General features: G+C 39.2%; 1 protein-coding gene across 4 annotated transcripts in view; it reads left to right on the top strand.

The window, feature by feature from the left end:
* Positions 1-17,655, top strand: part of NCKAP1 (NCK associated protein 1) — a 73,011-nt gene extending 55,356 nt beyond the window's left edge. For all 4 annotated transcript variants that reach the window (XM_084815352.1, XM_084815331.1, XM_084815321.1 and 1 more), the window contains 14 exons: positions 2,514-2,633; positions 3,222-3,361; positions 4,106-4,237; positions 6,819-7,037; positions 7,513-7,643; positions 8,597-8,694; positions 10,092-10,185; positions 11,788-11,870; positions 12,302-12,382; positions 13,108-13,201; positions 14,568-14,684; positions 15,416-15,525; positions 16,051-16,140; positions 16,730-17,655. In XM_084815352.1, the coding sequence (XP_084671478.1) occupies positions 2,514-2,633; positions 3,222-3,361; positions 4,106-4,237; positions 6,819-7,037; positions 7,513-7,643; positions 8,597-8,694; positions 10,092-10,185; positions 11,788-11,870; positions 12,302-12,382; positions 13,108-13,201; positions 14,568-14,684; positions 15,416-15,525; positions 16,051-16,140; positions 16,730-16,846 (1,626 nt within the window). In that variant the 3' untranslated portion in view covers positions 16,847-17,655. The remainder of the gene's footprint in view (positions 1-2,513; positions 2,634-3,221; positions 3,362-4,105; positions 4,238-6,818; positions 7,038-7,512; positions 7,644-8,596; positions 8,695-10,091; positions 10,186-11,787; positions 11,871-12,301; positions 12,383-13,107; positions 13,202-14,567; positions 14,685-15,415; positions 15,526-16,050; positions 16,141-16,729) is intronic.
* Positions 17,656-23,430: the final 5,775 nt, after the last annotated feature.

Raw genomic sequence — 23,430 nt, 5'->3', positions numbered from 1 at the left:
AGCTAACCAAAAAGCAAGTGGCAGGGTAAACATATAAGTCTCTTTGAGGAAAGTGTACTGCAGCCCAAGGCCCAGTCATGTGTACTCACCCACCTTCTTTCATATGGTAGGGAACAATCATAAGAACATTAGAGGAGCCATGCTGGATCAGACCAAGGGTCCATCTAGTCCAACATTCGGTTCATACAGTGGCCAACCAGCTGCCTGTGGGAATCCCACAATCAGGACATAAGTGCAATAGCACCTTCCCACTCATGTTCCCCAGCAACTAGTATATATAGGCATACTGCTTCTGATTATGGAGGTAGTATATAGCATCATGACTGGTAGCCTTTGATAGCCTTATCCTGCATGAGTTTGTTTAATCCCCTTTTAAAGCCATCCAAATTGGTGGCCATCGCTACTACATCTTGTGGTACCAAATTCCATAGTTTAACTACGTGTTGTGTGAAGAAGGAAAGGAAAGGTTCCTCCTGTGCAAGTACCGGGTCATTACTGACCCCTAGAGGGACGCCGCTTACGCTGGCATTGTCATGGAGGCTATAGAGGGGTGGTTTGCCATTGCCTTCCCCAGTCGTGACTACCTTTCCCCCAGCAAGCTGGGTACTCACTTTACAGGCCTTGGAAGGATTGAGGGCTGAGTCGACCTGAGCCAGCTACCGAGACCTGGCTTCCGCTGGGATCGAACTCAGGTCGTGGGGAGAGTTTCGGCTGCAATACTGCCACCTACCAAGAAGTACTTCCTTTATCTGTCCTGAATCTCTCCCCCCCCCCCCCCGTTCTAGTATTAATGAGAGAAAGAGAAAAATATCTCCCTATCCACTTTCTCCAACCATGCATAATTTTACACCTTACTCACCTTTTTTCTAAGCTAAACAGTCCCGGACTGTTACCTTTACTCAGGATGTAATTTTTTAACTGAGCTGAGTGAAAGTCAGATGTGTGTTATTTGCATGGCAATTTTTCTGCAGTGTATTTGATCTTTACATTTAATACTGAAGCAAATATGGAGGAACAGACAATTTAAGTGTAGATTTTATCAAAAATAAGGACACAACATAAGCCCAGAATTAACTACTTTTTCTTTCGCTTTGTTACACTATATACCCAGATAGCTGAAAATATGCAGTATTGCACATATAACTTATGCACAGAAAGGAAAAAAGTGTGCTGTTGCAAATGGATATAATATGGTTCTCCAAAGTTAGCTTTGTATGTATTGTTGGGTGGAACAGAGTGTGTGTGTGTGTGTGTGTGTGTGTGTGTATGTGTGTGTGTGTGTGTGTTGAAATAGAGTGAGTTGGATCCAGATTTGTACAGAGCAGAACTCTGCAAACTGGATGCTCCTGCAGACAGGAGGGGGAGGTAGTTTTTGTAAATCCCCCCACCCCCTCTGCCCCTGAATATCTGCTCTTGAGGGGGCACAGGGGGGCCCTTTATAACAGCGTGGGATGTAGCACACTTGAGAGGGAAGGAAAAATTGGTGAAAATCACCACTCCACCACCCTCCTCCAGGAGCCTCTGCTGGAATCCAGTTTCCTTTGTGAACAGAAGATGCTCTGTGATGGTTATTAAGATAGAAAGGCAAAGTGTTGGTTATTAAGAAAGAAGGGCAAAGGGAAGGCCATTTTCTACAAGAGGGAGGAAATCTGTAGATGGCTTAAATAACATGCATTCATGGAATTGTTTTAATGATTTAGATTGTTCGGTTGTATTATGTATGTTGCCTTTGGGATTCTTCTGGAATAGAACAAGGCAGATGTATGTGTAAGATTGGGTTTTCTTTTTGATGATGCTTAGAGCTGAGCCTCCTTGAACATCTTAATGAAAAGGCATAGTATAAATGCTTTAACAAACAGTTTTGTTAAGCCTTCATTTGTTAAAAGAAAACCTTAGCTTTTCCTACTTCCTAAGTGTCCCGAAGTGATAATAACATAGAACCCATAATGTTCCTGCCCAATTGCTAAGATAATCTTCGGAGTCTCTTCTGTGGGTGCCACTGTTGCAACGAATGGCTACCACTAGCAATCAATTTGGGCTTCTGGGGTAGAAAAACATGACAAGTTAGTTGAAATTTACAGCGACAAAACCTTTTTATTAACTCAAGTTTCATAAGTAGCCACATTAAGAATTATTTGATTAAATAGGAAATTTAAGAATAAACAACATAAGTACAATAAAGTAATAAAACGATGTATCCCATCACTGACCCTATGTGTGACAGATGCTTTTCGTCATTGACTGAATTGTGTAAAGGTTAAGGCACTCCCCTGCTGAGGGAGTTTAGTGCAATTTTTTTTTAAAAAAAACATGCTTTTTGGAGCTTCGCTGAGTAAGATTTACTTCCAGTTCGGCCTGGTTATGAGACCTGATTTACTGGCAGTTCCATTGTTCTCTGCTTAAATGGGTTCAATGTAAGTACGTTTCAGTAGTATCGCCATTAATGATCTCTTAATACTTTAATCACTCTGGTTACAATTTGGAAAACAATTTTTGTGTATTTACATTCATAGAGACATCATATTGGTGACCGTAGCCTCTCCCTGTGTAACATGTTTTTGGATGAAATGGCTAAGCAGGCTCGGAATCTTATCACAGATATTTGCACAGAGCAGTGTACTCTAAGTGACCAGGTGAGAATTTAATTTTCATCTCAGTACCCTGTGTTTTAGCTAAACCTAAGTATTCGTCACTGAAATAACTACATATTCTTCCTCTGTTTACCCTGCTTCAACTTCCCTGCCCTGCTCCTGTTTTCCTTGTGTCTATTTTTAGATCGCAAATCCCTTGGGGTAGGGCTCTGTCCTCTCATTCTTTGTAAAATTGCATACAGATAGATGGCACTATGCAAAGTAAGAAAGGAACAATCTTCTTAGTAATGCAGATCTCATTACATGATAGGGTTTTCTGTAAAGTTCTAAAAACGTTCTGTTCATAATATTAACTTTAAATAAGGTATCTCCTGTTCTTCTCTTTAACTAGAACGAATAGTAACTGCGTAGAAATCACTTCTAGACCTTAAGTTCCAGCTAGTCAGTATTGTTACTACTGAACAGCTTGCAAGTATGTAAAATAATGGAAATGACATGAAAAGTTTTCTAAATTTTTGAGATGGTAAATGAGACTTGCAATAAAAACTTCAGTCTTTTAAATAGTGGTTAGTTTTTGTGAACCATAACTCTGTTTTGAAACTAACTGGTCTTTTGTTTTGTTTTTAAAAGTTGCTTCCAAAGCACTGTGCCAAAACCATCAGTCAAGCAGTCAATAAAAAGTCAAAAAAACAGACGGGTAAGAAGGGAGAACCAGAAAGGGAAAAACCAGGAGTAGAAAGCATGAGAAAAAACAGGCTGGTGGTGACCAAGTGAGTAATTTGTTAAATCATTAATCCTTACTTATACATATCTTTCTTTCTTCACTACCTTTTACATTTGCTATCTTTTACATGAGTACTGAATTTCACTTAACAGACATTTTAATTTCTGGAGCCAATTTAATGATAATTGTAGACTTTTTTTAAAAAAGTATGTACGTAGATGTTTACGGAAAATAATTTAACAAATACCATGACAAACATACTTTCCTGTACTATAATCTTACACTGCTTTCCCATTCAACATGTTGGGTGAGATATATGCCTGATGCCATTGTTCTTAGTTTAGGCAAGGTTACTATATCAGGGATGTTGAAACTCGGGCCTCCAGGCCAAATCTGGGGGGTTTCTCAGATGACCGCATACCCTTCCCCCAGGCCATTGATCATTTGGTGTTTTCCTGGCCTTTGCACAGTTTTTCCCATTCTCTAAACTGTTGAAATGCCTTTCCTAAGGCTTAGCTACTGGCAGGAAGAGCTTTAAGCTAAAATATGCTGTCGTTTTTGGCCTGCCTTTTTGCCTTTGGCCCCACCCACCACTGGGATGCAGCCCCTGAGAGCTTCTCTGAAATAGAATTTGGCCCTCAACTGAAAGAGGTTTGATGCCCCTATGCTATATGGTTGTGTTTAAAATATTTTTTATAAACTTATATTTAATGGTTTTTGGGTTGGGCTGTAACACTTCTGTGCCTGCTTGTGTGACTTACATATTTGTATGCATTTTTCTCCCCTTAAGTCTGGACAAGCTGCACACGGCACTTTCTGAGCTCTGCTTCTCAATCAATTATGTTCCAAACATGATTGTTTGGGAACATACCTTTACACCAAGGGAGTACTTAACATCTCACCTGGAAATCCGCTTTACCAAGTAAGATTGATTTGCAAATTCAGATGTATACCTTTAGCCATGGTGCACAGTGCTGCTTCACTGAAAGATTAATTAAGATGTCCTATAAAGGAGTGTGAAGTAAGCTTTTAAAACATCTAGAATATTTTAGCAGAACTTCAGCCTGTAAAACAATGACATTAAGGGTGCAATCCTATGCATATTTAGACAGAAAAAGTCCTACAACTCCCAGCATGCCACATCCAGCCACAGCTGGCTGGAGCATGCTGGGAGTTGTAGGACTTCTTTTCTGTTTAAATATGCATAGGATTGTGCCATAAGTCAATTAATTCATATCCCTCCAAGGGATATGAATACCATCTAGGTATTGGCCAAGTTTGATACTGTTTAGTTTCAACAATGAAACTAGATTGGGTGTCTTCAGATCACTGTCTGGGGATTGGTAGAAGTATGTGAAAGAGAAACTGCCATGGTTGTCAGGTGTTACGGGCAAATGGCAGTCCTGAGGCTAGGTATTTAGGGTGTTTGATATGAATAGCTGCTAGATAGTTTGGAACGTTTTTGAAACAAGAGAATACATTCATAGTAAATTTTGAAAAATGCAAATCAATTTTGGGGCTTTGGGGGCATTTGCTTTCTCATGAGGGTGGCATTAACTTTTAATTACACTTGGAGGGAAAATATGTTAGGTTATTATCTTGGAATGTTTCTCATTATATCAGCTGGACACTGGCAGATTATTTTAGATACGCATCGTCACTATTATGGAGTAACACAATTGATTTACATCAATTTCTGTTGCAATTGTTACCAAGCCTCCTCTCTGAGTGTTGTACGGCTGTTACCAGTATAACAACAAAAGGCCTATTCTGGCATTTCCTTTGGGGCATAGGAAATGCTTCAGTGGCTAGGTCACAATCTAGAATTCTGGCTTATTGTGAACAAGCCAGCTTGCTAGTGTGCACTGTTCAGTCGCTCCCACTTGGCTGCAAGTACGAGCTCCGGCTAAACAAATCACAGACCTTCTGTCCATGGTTTGTTTATCATGACGTGTGAGCAGGAACTCTGGCTTGTTTCTGCCCAGACAAGCTAAAGTCAGTAAACCTTGGAAGGTCTGCAGTTTGTTTAAGCCACTCCTACTTGCAGGAGGAGCTAACTAAGCAGGAGCGATCAATGCATTATGGCTCAATCACAATAAGCCAGAATTCTGCATTATTGTGACATATGAATGCAACAAGTGTGTCTTCTTCCATGCTGCTCAAGTAATGTTAGGACCATATCAGGAAGTGCCATGTTGGACCTAGTGCTAGTGATGCTACCCAGGTAGCAAAGGAAGAAGTTGTGCTACAGCAGTTCCCATATTGCAAAGGTATTCTCAGACTTGGAAAAGAAACTGTGCAATCCAAGTCCAAAAAAAGCAATTGTTAACCCCAAAGAGCAGAGGTGTTTGAGTCCCAAAGAGCAGGCCATTCTTCCATTAAAAATATGGCTAGTTTTATAACCCATATAAACATGTTTTTACTATTTATATCTTGAATATTCCTCACTGTGGGTGGGTGGGTTGTTGCTGTGCCACTTTTATTTTTATGTGACAGTTTCTGATACAAGTTTCTAAAACCATGCTTGTGTCAGAGGCAGGCTTGTAAAATATAACTATTTAAGTTCTTTGACCATTGAGTCTTATTTGCTAAAACTTAATAGAAATGTTCAGTTTTTAAATTTTATTTGTGTCCAGTAATAACCAAATAATTAATCTTGAGCTGACAGTTCCAATTTATTTTGCTCCAACTTCCAGCCACCATAATGGCTGCCCATACATACTGCTTTTACCTGTTAATTTTTAAAGTTCCAAGATTGAAGGGATCAGTCCCATGCTACAAATAGTAACATGATGCATGCATGATTCAAATTATGTACATGGAAAGTTGGTGACTGGGAGATGGAAGATGTATACTCTACTGCTTAGTATGTGGCAGCTTTGTAGTATGACTTCGAACGGGCCCAGCCATTATCTGTTTTAATAAGCAAATAATAAGCTCTTACTCTTATTTTTCAAGGAGGTGGATAAAAAGATATAAGGAAAAATTAAGATCACGTCTTTACACAACTATTACTGTTGGAGCTACATTTGCTCACATTTTTTTATTTGACTTTTTTTAAAAAAAACGGTGAACCTTTCCTTTATACTGGGATATGGTTTGATACCAGATTTTCTGGATTTCTCCAAAAATCATTCTGTACTGGGGGCACTGCTCTCTTTCGGTCCAGTTTAGAGCTTTGTAACACCCTCCCTACATTGTGCTCTCACCAGTGCCTGTATGTCAAAGTAGGTGGTACCAAGAAAGTTCAGGAAGAATATGAGTTGCAGATGCCTCAGATCTGCTGGCCTGGTAGACATCTAGTGCAAACTTTACCCAAATGGTCAGTTACACTAGATGCCAGGCCTGCAGCTTGGCAGTTCACATGCTAAAAGTAATTATGTCATATCCAAGCTTAAATCCAAGCTTAGTTTGATGACCAAGCTTTCTGTTCTTACAATTAGCCAGGAAATGGAACTGTTGCTTTACTTCACTAGAGTGTTAATAACTTTTTCTTTTCAAAGGTCAATTGTTGGGATGACTATGTATAATCAAGCAACACAAGAGATTGCAAAACCTTCAGAGTTGTTAACAAGTGTAAGAGCCTACATGACAGTACTCCAGTCAATAGAGAATTATGTACAGATTGATATCACAAGAGTGTTCAATAATGTTCTTCTTCAGCAAACCCAGCATTTAGATAGTCACGGGGAGCCAACCATTACCAGTCTGTACACAAATTGGTAAGAATCAGAGTTGCATTTTAAGTCTCTAATCTTTTTGTTTTTGTGAGATACAAGCTATCATATGAAAACATTTGGGAGGGAGTGTGCTAAGGTGGGAGAGAGAGTGACAAATCACAGTAGGCAATATGAACTGACTCCTGCTTAATGTGCATCTTGAAATTGAGTTGCATATATTAGGAGCACTGAATTTCATTCCACTTGGAACACCGTATTTCAAAACGCACAGTGTTTTAGTTTCCTACCAGATGTGAAAAACAAATTGCAGATTTGTTTAAATTGAAAATATTGGCTGTTTTGGGGAAACCTTGAGGACTATGCAATGCATAATACATGTGAGCTGATGTCACTTTATGTTGATTTTCAAGAGCAAAATTCTGTGCCAGTGTAACTTACATCAAAGTTAATGTGATAGGGGAAATTAATGGTAAGGAGTATTACAGTCTGCTATGAAGATAATTTTGGTTTTGTTAAGGTATCTGGAAACCTTGTTAAGGCAAGTCAGTAATGGCCATATAGCCTATTTCCCAGCGATGAAAGCATTTGTGAACTTGCCTACTGAAAATGAACTGACATTTAATGCAGAAGAATATTCTGACATATCAGGTAAGTTTTCCGTAGATTGAACCAACAATTGCGTTTGTTCTCAAATGTACTTCTGTTAAGATTCTTAAAGTAATTTAAGAATCTTTCCTGTATGGAAAAGTTATAGATATTGGAAAGTCATATATAAAAGCTATGGAGCTGGATCCAGAAACAGACAAGCAGAACTCAACTCAGACAATGGGGCTTTCTTGGCACACGCACACACCACCACCACCACACACACGCACACGCCCCATTGGATACAAACACTAGTCTGATGTTCACGTAATTATGCCACCTTTTCCAAAACTCTGAGTTTCTTTCGAAAGCCTTGTAAAACTTCTCTGTTTAGGTTGGTTTTGATGGTCGCTGGGGTTCACACATTTTGGCTTGGCTTAATAGCTAGGCATTAATGCAGAAGGCTCAGGAGGGGAGAAAGGCCAGGTCTTTCCTCTCACTTCATTCTGGTATTTGGAGAAGATAACCAGTACCAAGAGACTCCCTTGTTGCGTCTGATCCTCCCCAATACCTAGCGTGAATTAAGACCCCACCCTTCAGAGGAGTGCAGGGTGGGGTAACAGCTGTGTCTTGCTCCTGTCCTAATGGAAGAACTTGAAGGAAGGTCATCTACTGAGCAGGCTTCTTGATCTCTGGTGTCCGAGGCTAAGCTAGTTGAGAGTGAGAGGAGTCTTTTGTATGCTTTTTCATTTGCTTAATATTTATAGTATAATAAGTGGTTATATTACAACCGTTCTCCATCCCGAGTCTTTGAGATAGGATGCATTACAAACTTAAGTATGTGAAATAATGTATTTCAAATGTGATTTTAATATTTATATGTGAATCACTTAGGGATTTTATCACATTAAGTGGTGCAGAAGTATCACAAATAAACAAGCCATTTCTATTGTGTTTATTAAGTTACAACAGTATAATTGGTTTGTGTGCGAATGAATATAATTTTTCTTCCATAGAAATGAGGGCTCTGTCAGAACTCCTTGGTCCATATGGCATGAAGTTCTTGAGTGAAAGTCTTATGTGGCACATTTCTTCACAGGTTGCTGAACTCAAGGTAACTTCCATTGTTTCTCTAGGGTTGTTGCTTTTATCATTAAAAGCAGAATTTGTGTTATAAATGAATACAAGAATACATAGCCTGAATCACAAGAACTACTTTTGACTAACCCAAGGATTTGTGCTTGCTCATCAGAATTTTTGACTGCTTTTGCTTTGAACAGCAAACACTCATACCATATCCCAAACAGCTTTTCCATTTCTCTTTGGATGCAAATGTCTTTTGTCATGTGGCATTGGTTGGGGTGGCTATTTAAGCAACACACGTCCAAACACCCGTAGGCACACAGAAGTATATGGACAGATCTTTGTATCTGTTCATATACAACTTACTTGTTTGAATGTACATGAGGTTCATCCTGATGGGCACATACCCTACTCCATTTATTTTCTGTTCTATTCCTTGCTGTCCTGGTACAGTTCTTCAGTCATTACTTGTTCCTGTATGCTTCTTCTCTAAACAGATGAGCTCTGATTTGGGTGTGTGAATTAGCTTGCTTTTGCTTCTGCTGAAAAAAAAAAAAAGAGTGTCAGGAAATTAGGAAAGAGTGTCTAGCTCTAGTCAGCAGCAAATCTTTCACTGGGACAACACACTGAACTGAGCAAAAGCTGAAGAGCCACTAGCAGTAGCTTCTCCACTGACGCTCCCATTCAGGCATCAGGTTCTAATGCCCTTCTCCCCAGTATGAACAGCAACAGAGCCTGCGCCCCCCCTCATGTGCCTCAGCTTTTGACTCCCAGGCAAACAACAGTGAGCAACTGAGAAGCATAACAAGAGGAGGGCACAGCCATCATCTCTGTTTTTGTTCACACGGGGAAGGACAGGGATTAAAGCAGCCTTCCCCAACCTAGTATCCTCCAGATGCTTTGGACTTCAACTCCCATCAGCTCCAGCAGGCATGGCCAATGGTTAGGAATGCTGGTAGGTGAAGTTCAAAACATCTGGAGGGCATCAGGTTGGGGAAGGCTGGATTAAAGAATCCCAATGAGCTGGCAGGAGGGAGTCCAAAAGTGGACCAAAGAGAGACAAATCATGACATGTAGTGGAATCTGACCCCCACCCCCATGCAGTTTTAACTGCACATTGTGCAAAGAAAATTCAGTTTGCAGTACTCAGTCCACCTATTCTAAAGGATCCCTGTTCAAGCTTAATGGGACGACTAGAGTAATAAGTGGTTTGTGGAACAGAGAGCTTTTATTATTGCACTGCAAACTTTCAGTTTGGTGTATAGTTAGGTCTTACCTAGTATAACCGCATAGTTATTCCGGTCAGATAGTGGGAACATCTGGATTTCATGAGCTCTGTTTCCTGCTTGCCACACTGAAATGTCCTAAAGCATGCACTTATTACTATACTCAGATCTATGCCTGACCTGAGATCTTGCTTCGTCTTAGAAACTTGTGGTCGAGAATGTTGAAGTGCTAACACAAATGAGGACCAGTTTTGACAAACCAGATCAGATGGCAGCTCTCTTCAAAAGATTGTCATGTAAGTATTTATTCATTATTTGAGTCATTCTCTAAGCAAATGTTCTCAGTGACAAACAATAAATAAACAATTAATACACAAATCAATAATACAACCAAACACTGTAATCAACAAATAAAAAGCTAGCACAGTTATAGTATCACAAGACCAATCATCTAGAGCTTAAAACACTAATGTAAACAGTGTCTTCTTTTAACCAATACTTCAGTGATGTTAATTGAATTAAAATATTACAAACATTAGAATGATAAAACCTTAAAGCCTGGGAGGATAATAAACTCTTCCCCTTTTGCTGAAAAAATAGCAGTGTGAGCATCAGGCGTGCTTCTTTGAGGAGAGTGTTCCATAACTGGGGAGGAGGGACACTACAGAGAAGATCTTCTCATGTGTAGCCACTCTCTGAGTTTCCAATTGAGGGGACACTCAACCATTAATCAAGGTATGGGAGGATGCAGTCCTTTAGGTACTGAGATCCCACGTTGTTCAGGGCTTTATAGCCCAAAATCAGCACCTTGAATTGGGTACAGAAATCAGTTGGAAGCAAATGAAGACCCTGGTGTAATACATTCAAAATCCTTGATCACCAGTAACTACAGCTGTTTTTTTTTTTTAGTTTTTGTCCCTAGCTGGGACTTTTGCATATAGTCTGAAAAACTGGAATTGAGGATGAGCAAGAGAGAGTTACCTCAGCTCCCCAAATTGTGTACTTTTATAAGAATTTCTCCATTTTAAGGCTGTGATAATATATACCAAAACCACAGAACTGTAGTTTGTATCGGAACATAAACTGTGGACAGTTCATAAAGACTGGATTCAAATGACACGCTGCAGTTTATCATGGATTACTTAACCCACAATGAGCCGCAGCACCTTCAGGCACTGAATTGCATATCCAACCCCAGGTCAGGGGTTGTCATATTGGGCAAACCCGGCAAGCATGGCTTAAACTGTCCTCCTCACATAACTCTAAAACAGAACATGGGTTATGTGAGGGTTGTTTAACCCTCACATAACCCATGCTCATCAGGTTCACATGACACAGCAACCTCTAAGTGGGGATGGGGGTGTACATATTCAAAATGGCAGCCAAATGTGCCACGTCCTCACCATGGGTTAACCCATGGTGGGCTGTCATGTTGTGCAGACTGCCAATATGTGACCTACTGAGGTGCTCTTTAGGGCAAGTTGCCACATCCCTCCCCCCCCCCCTCCACGTTCTTGTAATACTCAGCTAGTAAGAAAAGCGGAGTGGTTTGGTGGGTAAGGTACATTGACTTGCCCAGCGTGTATTGAATGCTGCTTCCGAAACACCATTATCTCAGAATCATCATAATGAGCATGGCATACAACTGGTAGGAAGTGGTGTTTTTCTGATTAAGAATTGGCTAAGTATGAAGCTGATTACTTGCACTGTGTCAACAGCTGTCACTCTGACAAGCATGTTTACACGTTTTGCTGTTTACTGGGCTCTTATTGCAGAGTCTGCCTTGCATTCTTAATTTGCTGTATAGAATATTTTTTAAAATATTGACACTAAATGTTACTACATTTTAAAGTATAGGAATTGGTTCTGGTTTATGGGCATCTTCAATTTTTCCCCAGCTGTTGACAGTGTTTTGAAGCGGATGACCATTATTGGTGTTATCTTGTCTTTCCGATCACTGGCACAAGAAGCGCTTAGAGATGTAAGTATTGCATTTGGCATTATAGTTTTTGTGTTAAACCTTTAAGTGCATATAAGTTCAATAATTACAGCAATAAAAAGTTACGTGTGATTAAATAATGAAATGCTAATAATTAACCCTAATTGAGCCAAGTAATGATGTTGGATATACTCAAGAAGAGAATCAAGCCTTCAGTTCTATACAATGATGCTTTAAAGAAAAGTTGAGGATTGATCACAGCTGTTTTGATCTATAAACTATATGACAAATTGTTAGCCATTGTTTTTCTGTTCCTGTTGCAAAGCTTTGTCACTTTGCGGCTCTTAAATTAGTTGACTTACATAAATTGAAGGTGGGGTGGGGTGAATAAATCCAGTGAAGTCATAATGTGCTGGTTTAAGGAGATATAGTAACTGAAGGCAATTATTTTGTTGCATGTTCCTTTGTCTTAGGTCTTATCCTATCACATTCCTTTCCTTGTAAGTTCAATTGAAGACTTTAAGGATCACATTCCAAGAGAGACTGATATGAAGGTAATAATTTGCTTCTGAGAGTAATGGATTATTTAATTCGAACTAAAAATGTATATTGGGCCAAACATATGTAGGATTGGACAGCCTACTTTAGCTAGATATGACACTTGTATATGTTCCTGTAAAACTCATTAAAATGCTATAAAATTAATATAATATGCTTCTGGGACCAGTTATGATCACAATATCCCTATTTTGAAAACATGTTGAGAATCGCTAGTTTGTTAAGAGTATGTCATAAAATAAATGACATGCAATATTTCAGGGGGATAAATTTAAAGGTGTTTCTAATTGTGGGGACTAGCATTCACTCTCTAAAATTATAACCTTCTAATTGAAGATCCTTCGGCAGTGGGACATCCAGAACCAAGTCTCTGTAGATGTGGCATGGCAGCTTTAATTTAGTGGATTGCATGCCTTGGCTTAACTAGAGATCCTGTTTGTGCAGTTTGAGAGCTAGTTGGAATTTCAAAATGTTGTTGAATATACTTTCAGAGAGTATACAAGTTTTTGGCAGAGGGATATGTGAAAGAGATTAGTCAGCTAGCAGAAGTGCTGATTGAGCTTTTCACTATAGACTAGATGTAATGATGCCACCAATTATTCTGTTCTTCTGTGTCCCTGCTGAATCTAAATAGTTAAAAGAAGTAACAACTTGTAAATCTGAAAAATTTCATATAATTCTGTTGGCACTTTTCATTCTGCAGTAACTTTCTGTTTCTCAGGTTGCAATGAATGTATATGAGCTCTCATCAGCTGCGGGACTGCCATGTGAGATAGATCCTGCCCTGGTTGTAGCTCTTTCTTCTCAAAAATCAGGTAAGCTGCTGTATACATCTTGTAGATGTTGGGTGTACTCTGATGCTTATGCTTTCTCTTGCCTACATTGTGAATTAAGTAGCAACATTTTTTTATTTCATTTCCTTTATTTGATATACACAGAATTGGAGGGTTTAAAAAAAAAGACTGGGGAACAATATAATTTTCTCCTTCGTCAGCAATATTATTTTCAAACCAAATACAATTAGAAATTAGAATTATTACTTGGGGCATATAATTGCAATGAAGCTGCTATTTGTGTATATGTGCTTTTGCTCCCCCCTTTTTAGCAGAATACTGTACAGTGTAAGGGGGTGGGGCTTGTGCCAAGTTCTTGTGAACAGCACCAGGGTTTCTAGTTCTCAAGGTTGTGCATAGTTATTAGGTTCATCGTCACCTCTGGTTAAGCATTACATACTTTCCCTTTTCCCATTCTAGTCTTTATCATAAAATTTCAAATTGGTGTCAATAATGATAATAGTGGCATGACGACTCTCCCTTTTTTTGAAGGCTCCCTTGCATGAAAGAGCAGTAGTTGTACACATTGAGTTACATATATGCATGAATTTTCCATCTGCATCTCTGCACATCATTTAAGTAGAATGTAAAATTCAGGGTTCTTCAGCAAAAAATATGGAAAATAATGAAATTTGTATTTGACTAAGTAAAGACAGCCCTGATCCCTCCCTAGATTTTTCTTGATACACAGTTTCTCAGGGTTGTCATGTGGAAATGGATGAAACTGCTTCTATCTTCGGTGAGTGACCCCACATAACTGGATCTCACCCATGCCACCCGAAATGTGAAATGCTGGTATACTCTCTACTTGATGGTGGTAGCACACATTACTGAACAGCTATCAAACGTTATGGCTGCCGTGTCAAGCTATGTCTATGCGAAAATGTTTTCAGCTGCTTTCACAGGGAGGACTTAACCTGGCCCTCCACTGTGGTTGGAGGAAATAAACCTTCTGCAATTCCAGAAGGTATTTTGTCATTAGGCTGCTTTTAATATAGGTGTAAAATACTTGAATAGTTGTTAATTGAATATTTTTCTAGGAAATATTTGAATCCTTTTTATTTAGTTTTGTAAGGTACTGAATAAAAGCAGAACTTGACTCAAATTTCATTGGATCAAACATTAATAACTATATGCATGGATTCCTTTATTTTATTATCCTTACCATACAGTAACCTCAGTTGACGCCTGTATCGATTTATTTTTATGCCAACCATATTCATCTTTTTTTATTTTCATGGAGCCATACAATTAAGTGTTAATTTTGGTGCATTTACTTAACAAGAACTCTCTGTTCTGGACCCCACTCAGTTACAAATTATCTCCTTAAGTCTATATTTATTTTCAGAAAACATTAGTCCAGAGGAAGAATATAAAATTGCATGCCTTCTGATGGTCTTTGTGGCTGTCTCCTTACCAACGTTGGCCAGTAATGTGATGTCTCAGTACAGCCCCGCCATTGAAGGTAATATTCAGACAAATTACACTGGTGTGAAGATTTGTTCTTGGGGGAAAAATTCTATTAAATCTTCATCTGGAGTATTTATTTGCTTTAATTTTATGGTATTGGTGTTTGGTCCTTCTTGGGGTTGAATAGTAAGTCAATTTTATATCTCACAATGGTTGCTTTGAAAGAGGAAATGAAAATCTTTCGCCTCGGTCATACTTGGGTTCTAGGGATCCTTACCAAGAATGTATTCTACCCCATTGCACATAAATGTCCTATTGATTAGGAAATGTTAAACTTGAGAGGAGGCATTTATAGAGAAAAGACAATGCTGAGTACTATCTGGAAGTAGTATTGAAACTAGTTCTCATTTTGGATATTTGTATTACGTGCATTCATAATTCTTCCATATTTCTGTGCTAGTATATATTGGATGTTCCCTCTGTTTTAATACTGACAGTATTCTCCTGACACCCTCTGGAACTGATAAATTAGGAAGAAAATCAGAAGTCTTTGAAAAAAAATTGTGGTTCAAATACAAAATACTGTATTTTACTGCATCAAAATATTTAAAGATCTTTCTATCCTCTTTACTAAATGGAGAGTATCAAGGCCCCTTATAGCAAATTTAAAAGTTAATCCCTTGGTAAATTTTACCCTGCTGCTCTTCAGACTATACCTTCCACTCAGCTAAAAAGCTCAAACTATGAGTGAAACTAAAGTAATAACTCAAATATGTTTTTGTTTAGGTCACTGCAACAATATCCACTGCCTGGCCAAAGCAATCAACCAGATTGCTGCTGCTTTATTTACCATTCACAAGGGAAGCATTGAAGACCGTCTCAAAGAATTTTTGGCTGTATGTACAATTTTTATTTTGGACTAACCTGCTTCAGAAATCAGTCTTACTTTCACTAAGAGTTTCAGCTGTGCTATGCTTAATATTTACGATTTTAATTTTTGTTCTCAAGCTAAGTAACACTATTGTGGCTTTCTCTATGTAATAATGATAACTGATTGTAAAGGATATGAGTAAATACTGTAAACACATGTGAACTATAGTTTTTTTTGTTCATCGTTCATTTTGTTCATTTGTTCAGTTTTGTTCATTGTCTTGCAGTATAATTGGTCTGCTCCACTCCAGGAACTCTAATACACAAATGAAACTCTTTGCAATTAGTCTGTCCCATTCTCTTCATTATTGTGGAATGCTCTACTTTCAAACCCCATTGCATTTCATAACATTGCAAATGATAGTTTGTCTTAACATAGATTGTATCTTGTGTCAGAAATTGCAGGTGTCACTAAAGGAAACTAAAGTTTAAAGTTGTAACTTTAAAATAGCAGAAAACTTACTGGCTGTTTATCCTTGTGTATTTTCTAGCTTGCATCCTCTAGTCTACTTAAAATTGGTCAGGAGACAGACAAAACCACTACAAGGAACAGAGAATCCGTTTACTTACTCCTAGACATGGTAAGCTCTCACCCTAATTGTTCCTAAAGGTTCTCCATGGGTAAGCAAAGAGGTTTTGATAAGTGCTGTGGAATTTATCAAAAAAGAGAAGTAGTGAGTTGGATCCAGACGTAGTCATGCTAAGAACCACTGAAATCAGTGGGGTTTAAATTAGTCATGACTAACTTAAGTCCAATTTATTTCTGTGGATCTACTCTAAGTATGACTAAGTCTGTATCCAATCCACTATTTCGTATCGTAGAGACCTGAAACTTTTTTGAACTCTCTCTATTCTTTGGTGTTTCTTCTATCACCTCCACCTTATCCTCTCCCCTTTATCGTCCAATGTCACTGCTTTCCTTTCTCTTTTTCTCCTCTTTCTGTATTGCACCAAATATTCCATTATTGTTGGAACCTCATTTGAAGTGTTTATGCTCTGAATTTATGAGGAAAGAGAATCCTATTGAGAAGAATGTGGTGCTATGATTTATTTTTTTGAGCTTCTTTCTCTTGGAAAAGAATCACATTAGTACCAGGAGCTGAGTTTCATCGGCATCATGAGTTCCGTTTCTGTGTCAAGTTTCTGATTTGATTTCTTCTGTCATCTCAGATTGTGCAGGAGTCTCCATTCCTGACCATGGATCTTCTGGAGTCCTGCTTTCCTTATGTCTTGCTACGAAATGCATACCATGCCGTGTACAAACAAAGTGTCACATCTTCTGCCTGAGTATCGACTTAACTGGAGACAAATTAAGCACGCATCTATGTTGCCTCAGTTTTATTTGTAAACTGTGGAGCTGTTTTATTTTATGGCCTGGCAAAGAGTTTTGTGTATTATAAACTTTTTCCCATTGCGGTTGTATTTCTGACCAGTGGTTTCTTAATATGGTTGTACTACAATATAAGCTTGGCTGATTTTAGGTTGCACATTTGCTGAAATTATTCCTTTTTATTTTAGAATCTCAATTATGTTTTAAAAGAGGAAACACTATGACTATGTTTTTTCATATCCGATCATGCAGGAATCATAATGGCTTGTTTATCTCCATGAGGACTATTTAGTGATTATTTTAGTGTTCCTAGTTTTCATCTGTGTGTAAATTATTTCATATAGGGAGAGTTACAATCTGTACCTATTGTTCTTATCGGAAACAAGACTTGGATGTGCATTTCTGTGAACTACAACATTTTTACTTTCTTTTTTGAAACACTCACCCAAATTAATGACTCTGATGCTATCTAATATTAAAAATGTTATAGGACTGCTCATCCTTACACAGTCTTCTCCATACAATCTTAAATAGCAGCAAGTGGTTTTGTTTGTATAAAGCCTACATAGTGGAATTTTTTAAAGACTAATTTCCATGATGCCCCATTGGCATTAACACTACATTGTACCCTGCTGTATAATAAACATTCTTATGCATTTATCAAATGTTGATAAAATGTTAGCCCTTTAACCACTTTTTATATGTTTTAAATTTTTCAAATTCAGGTGTACCTTCCATTACATACAATAAACACTACACTGTATTACTTGCTGGTGACTTTTCTCCTTTGTGCTAAGTTAACTATTGAAAATTCGGTGCTCCAGCATCAGGGAACGTATCTGTTTAGTGTTTATTTCTGTAGTAGTCAAATCCCTTAATCCTTTTTCATTCAGGATATTTTTAGGGTCTACTACCCACACTATAGATCAGGAAATAAAACCAATTTATGTTACTTTTTCCATACTTCAGAGAATCTTAGCACTATGCAACTCTAGTTGCACATGTGCTTATCATGATGGTCAAAGGAACCTAAAGATGGAAAAGGTTAGTAGTTAAAACTCTTACAGTAATTCAGTGACCCACTTCACATGCGCAAAACAAGCCACAATGGCTTAAACAACCCATGGTGGCTTGTTGTGAGCCACAGCACATGCCAGACTCAATATGCATAACTGTTTGCATGGACTATTGTAGGGTTATTTGAGGGTTGTTTAACCCTCCAACAAGCCATGCTGCCTGGGTTCAGACAACACGATAAGCCACGGCTCACAATCCATGGTTTGTTTTGATCGTGTGAACTGGCCCAGTGGGTCCATTTTTGTCCACCATGCAAAGTGAGATGTTGGAGTTGCCTTCAGATCATTAATCTGAAAGCTGACAAGCTCTGCATCTTGATCAGTGCTATAAAGACTGGTTCTCAACAGCTCTAATTCTGAACAATGTGAAGAGCCTCTGTTCTTGGATACAAAATTTGGTAACCGGTAACTTTTTCTGTCATCAAGAGCTGGTGTGTGCTCATCAATTGTTATAGTTACTTCTGTCCAAACGAAAACAAATCAGAGGACTAAAATAGTAAGTATAAATCAAAGTCTGTTCGGTTTTACAACCACTTTGAAAATATTTGCTGCTACATCACAAATAGATCATTAGTACAGTAATTTTAAAAGATTATCCTTATTATAACATATCTTTGGGAAAGAATGTTCGATTTGGGGGCAATGAGGGGTGGGGAGGCTGTGCCAATTTTATTTTTTAACAACCTTGTTAACAACTTCAATTTGTCTGGTTCACATCTTGATTACTAACTGTGCATGTTTGACCTCAGGGCTTTGGAACATCTATAGTATTTGTCTACCTACCTAAATATTTGTCTTGCTTGATGGCTGTAGTCACAATCCAGCAGAGCTAGGTGTACTAAAGCCCATTGATTTTCAGTGGACTCAAGAGCACTTAACTCTGCTGGCTTGTGGCTTATGTTTTCCTGATTGTAACTAAGGGAAGCTGAGGGCTTATTTCTTGCCATATTAACTCTTTCTCTTGCCATTGTAACTCTTTTCAACTTTGGTCACATGCTTTTCAGTTCCGTTCCTGCATGTGAGACACAAATTGTTAGGCAGTCTAGACAGTTAACTTATCCTGAAATTTCACTACAGTTTGGCACAACATGGCTTAGATTCCACTGAACCCTATTGGTCAATCCTATTTTGATAAACAGGTTCAGGTGTTGCAACAACTGTTACCCCCAGATACTGTTTTTCCTTGGCCAGTAGTGAATTATTTTTTGCTGATTTAAATTCCTATAGGAAATGTTCTAGTTCTTACAACATCCCTGAGAACCACGTCTTATCTTGCTGCTCCAAAGCCATAAGGTATACTTTGTAAGCTATTATCTTTCTATTATGGACAGTACATTCTGGTGTAAGCCTAACAGCCATTTCACGCAAAACCTAGACCAGGGGTGTGGAACTTCAGGCCCAGGGGCCAAATCTGGCCCCTGGAGGGCCCTAGAAGGCCCCGCCTGCTTTTCTCAGCCACTGATGGTTTGGTGGTTTCCTGGCTTTTGTGCAGTCCCCCCCCCCCCCGCCACCTTCTAAAAGGTTGAAATGCTTCTGAGGCCTAGTTACTGGAAGTAAGAGCTTTAACCTAAGTATGCTGGGATTTTTAGTAGTTTGGCCCCACACACCACTGGAAAGCTTCTCCGAAAGTGAATTTTAGCCCAAGAGCTTCTCTGAAATTGAATTTGGCTCTTGGGCTGAAAGAGATTCTGTACCCCTGTTCTAGACCTTTTAACACAAATACACATTCTCTGTAAGGGAAACTCTGCATCTGCCACAAAGTATGACAAACATGAGCATCTCTTTCACTGCTTGCGCACATGAATTGATGCTGGGTTGGTAACATTTGGTGACATAACTGCTGTCCATCATGGAAGCAATATCTTGTTGAAGTGGTCCTATTTGCTATCCAGCTGGAGAAAGGATGTGATGACAGGCATTTTCTGAGCTACACACAAGATGGAAAACCCTATATTATTTGTTTGTGTCATACCACTGAATATCATAAAATCTCTCAGCAGTTCACAATATTAAAATACAACATTAAAAACAGCATTAAAACACTTCCAACTACTGTAAAAACAACCAAGGAGCAGTAAAATGGAACAGCATAATTAATTTACTTACAGCCCAGGGAAAGCTTGGGTGAACAAATGTGTTTGCAGGAGGCATTTGAAAGATGTCACGTTTTCTGCTTCTTGAACTACGTGAGGGAGGATTTTCCAGATGGTAGGTGCCACTACAGAGAAGGCCGTCTGGGTATTTCATGGTGACATTCCATTTGTTTTGGAATGATCAGCAAGGCCTCCTCTGCTGATCTTAAAGGTTGCCTTTGGTATGCATAAGGGAAGGCAGTCTGCTAGATATCCTGGTCCCACGTTGTTTAGGGCTTTGTACAACAATAACATAACCTTATACATGGCTCAGTAACTAAGCAATTATATGTCTTGTAAAGGGGAACAATGTACCATTTGCTTCCTGCAGAATATAGAGATAGTGACAAACCCACTTGCATTATCTTACTGCATATTACAGAAACTGATAGTGTGTAATTGGAATCTAGAGGGAGAGATGAGACTCATTGAAATAAAATCTAGTCAGCTTTCCTTAGAAACTAGTTCAATGGTGGTAGTGGTGGTGGATAAAGAGTCCCATAACGTCAATTCCATTCCTCCTACCTGTTCATTTTGTCACTGGCGGTGTTACCTTCTCTCTCTGTTGATTCCTTCACCACCACTGACTACCTTGCTATATATATTCATATTCCTGTTTGCAGAAATAGTATTCTGTAAACCAGTTCATGTTATATTACTTCCAGAACTCTGCGTGGTCAGGGTGACCCAGTCATTTGATGCAATGTCAGGTGGACATACTTATAAATTGAATTAATAGTGAAATGGCAGGATATGAAAAGGGGATTTGGAACTGCTCCTGAAGAAATGGCTCTGGTTATAGCAATAAATTATACATGTTCTCACAAATGACATCCACTACTGACTTTGCCTGGTGATGATTCAGCAGAGAGATAAGCTGTTTTTATTTCATCAAGCAATTCTGTTGCCAGTGTTCCTGAATCAGTGGTGTGTTTGTCTTACTGGATTTTAGGAGTTTTATTGCATTGGTGTCTGTAATAAATGTAGCCATCTCGGGTACAGAGAGAAGAGGTAGTATCCAATGTTAGCCTTACTTAGAATAGACCCATTGAAAGGAATGAGACATTCGTTAGTCCCAACTAATTTAAATCCCATTCATTTCACTGGGTCCATTCTATGTAGGACTAACATTGGATACTATCCATGAGGTGGTAGTTTTTTAAATAAAATAGATTATCTGTTCAGAACACATCAGAATTAAACCCAGAGGATAGTCAAATTCTCAGATTTATACCTTCCTTGGACACACTGCATTCAGGTCACTGTTGATATGTATGTTTATAGAAACCTATCTCACCAAATCTGACTGCAGCATAAAAAGGGTTTTCTCGATCTAATATTGTGCAGATGGAGCAAGAACTTAATAGATGCTGAATAACATGTTAATATATATTTGGTTTCTTATACCTCACTTTCTGTGTTTCCTTTTACCCACATAAGGATTGCCAATGAAATCCTACGTAGTTGCATTAAGTGGCCCAATAATTATGATAAATTGTGGAGTTTTGTTTTTTTAAAGCACGCCAATTTCTGAATGGCTCTTCGTCTTTCTACAGTCCCACATATGTGATCTATGCCTGCACAGAACAGCTTTTCAGAAACATCTAGAGCACAGCAAATCCTGTGGCCCCTGCCCTTTAGCAGGGAAACCCCATGCACCTGCATGGCTCAGGGCCAAGGCTCTCTTTTCAACCGTTGCCTGAATAGCACAATAGGGAACTCTGTTTAGAGACTCAGGAATATTTCTCCTTGTACTTGCTAATAAAAAGATATTTTGCCTCAGATGGTTTCATCTGTCTTTTTTTTTTTTAACTTCATAGTGCAAAAAAGGGAAGGAAAAAATACCCATATGTGGACTGAGTTGGGGACAACTCAGTCCACATATTTTTCTCTTGTGGGTGTTAAGATAATTCAGTTTCCACCTGCCTTTACCTCGCTTTTTCAAGTTGCTCTGCTCTGCTAGGATTCATAACCTCAGTCTGCCTGCACTGCTTCCACCTTCTCAGCCAAGCTCAGGCTTCAGGCTACATGCCTCTCTGGATAAGGGCATTAATCACATTAGAGCTGATGCCTCCATCTGTCCAGACCAGCCCCAGTGCTATTGTAATAGCTTCTGAGGGCAGAGCCCAGAGTATCTGATATCTGACCCAGGAGCTAATATAAATCTTCAGGTATGGTTCTGGACCATCAGGTGTGTGTCTTTGCTCCTCCTGCCTTGGTTGCCACATTGGTCTTGACCATGGTTCATTTGACCCTCCAGCTTGAAGGCCAGCCAGTCTTGACTCTGGTTAATAGATATCCAGCTCTGTTGGGTTCCCAAATGACCAATTCTTGTAATGATACTAAGGCCAAGACTGTGGGAGCCCATGGGAATTATGGGAATTGTAGTTCAACACTGGAGGGCACCAGATTGTTTTGTTGTATGCACCTCACAGTTTTTCATTTCTACTTCTGCCCATTTTATTTCTTAAAATAACATGTATTAAAATAAAATGAGGTGTTAACACATGCACTGACCAAATCCTTGGGTCAGAAGTACTTATTTCCTTCCTTCCTTCCTTGTTAGCTTGGCAAAGAAGCAGACACTTTACTCCTGGTTGCCTGTTACTAGGAATCACATGTCCACTAGAAACATCTTGTTCTATCCACCTGGAGTCAGGTGGCTATGCTAAGTGTCTCTTGTTAAACTGCTATACTACTACTTGACAACCACACCAATGCCAATCTCTGTGGAGCCTTGCTCTGACCCCTGAGTTACCTTCTACAATTGCTCTTTAAAAGGGATCTCTTCCCTTCACCAGTCAGTGCATGATCTCCCCCAGTGGGCCTGTTCAATTGTATGCCCTATGCAGGGACATGTAGTGGTCGTCTTATGGCTATGGTGTCTGTCACAGAACCTTTGGGAACATAGGGAGCTGCGTTATACTGAGTCAGACCAATTGCCCATCTAGCCCGGTATTGTTGACACTGACTGGCAGCGGCTCTCCAGGTTTTCAGGCAGGAATTTTTCCAGCTCTACCTGGAGATGCCAGGGATCAAACCTGTGACCTTCAGCATGCAAAGCAGGTGCTCTACCACTAAGTTACGGAAGGTAATGTGCCTCTTCCCACCTCCAAGTAATCAACTTGCATCTCTCTCATATGCAGGGCTGCACTGAGACCACAAAGGAGGATGGTTGCTTATGCAGTCATGCAACCCACCTGTCTTTCCCTGATGCAGGCCTAGCTCAGTCATGGTTGTGCACTGCTGTTGACGCTGTAAAAACACTCCTTCTGGTGCTGGCAAATGCAGCAGCCTGGTGATGATGTCAAAAACCTAAATAATACCAAAACA

Source organism: Heloderma suspectum, chromosome 1 (genome assembly GCF_057233095.1).
Source record: "Heloderma suspectum isolate Gila_16-S chromosome 1, 16-S_ref, whole genome shotgun sequence".
Lineage (NCBI taxonomy): Eukaryota > Metazoa > Chordata > Lepidosauria > Squamata > Helodermatidae > Heloderma > Heloderma suspectum.
This window is presented reverse-complemented; position numbering and strand designations above follow the sequence as displayed.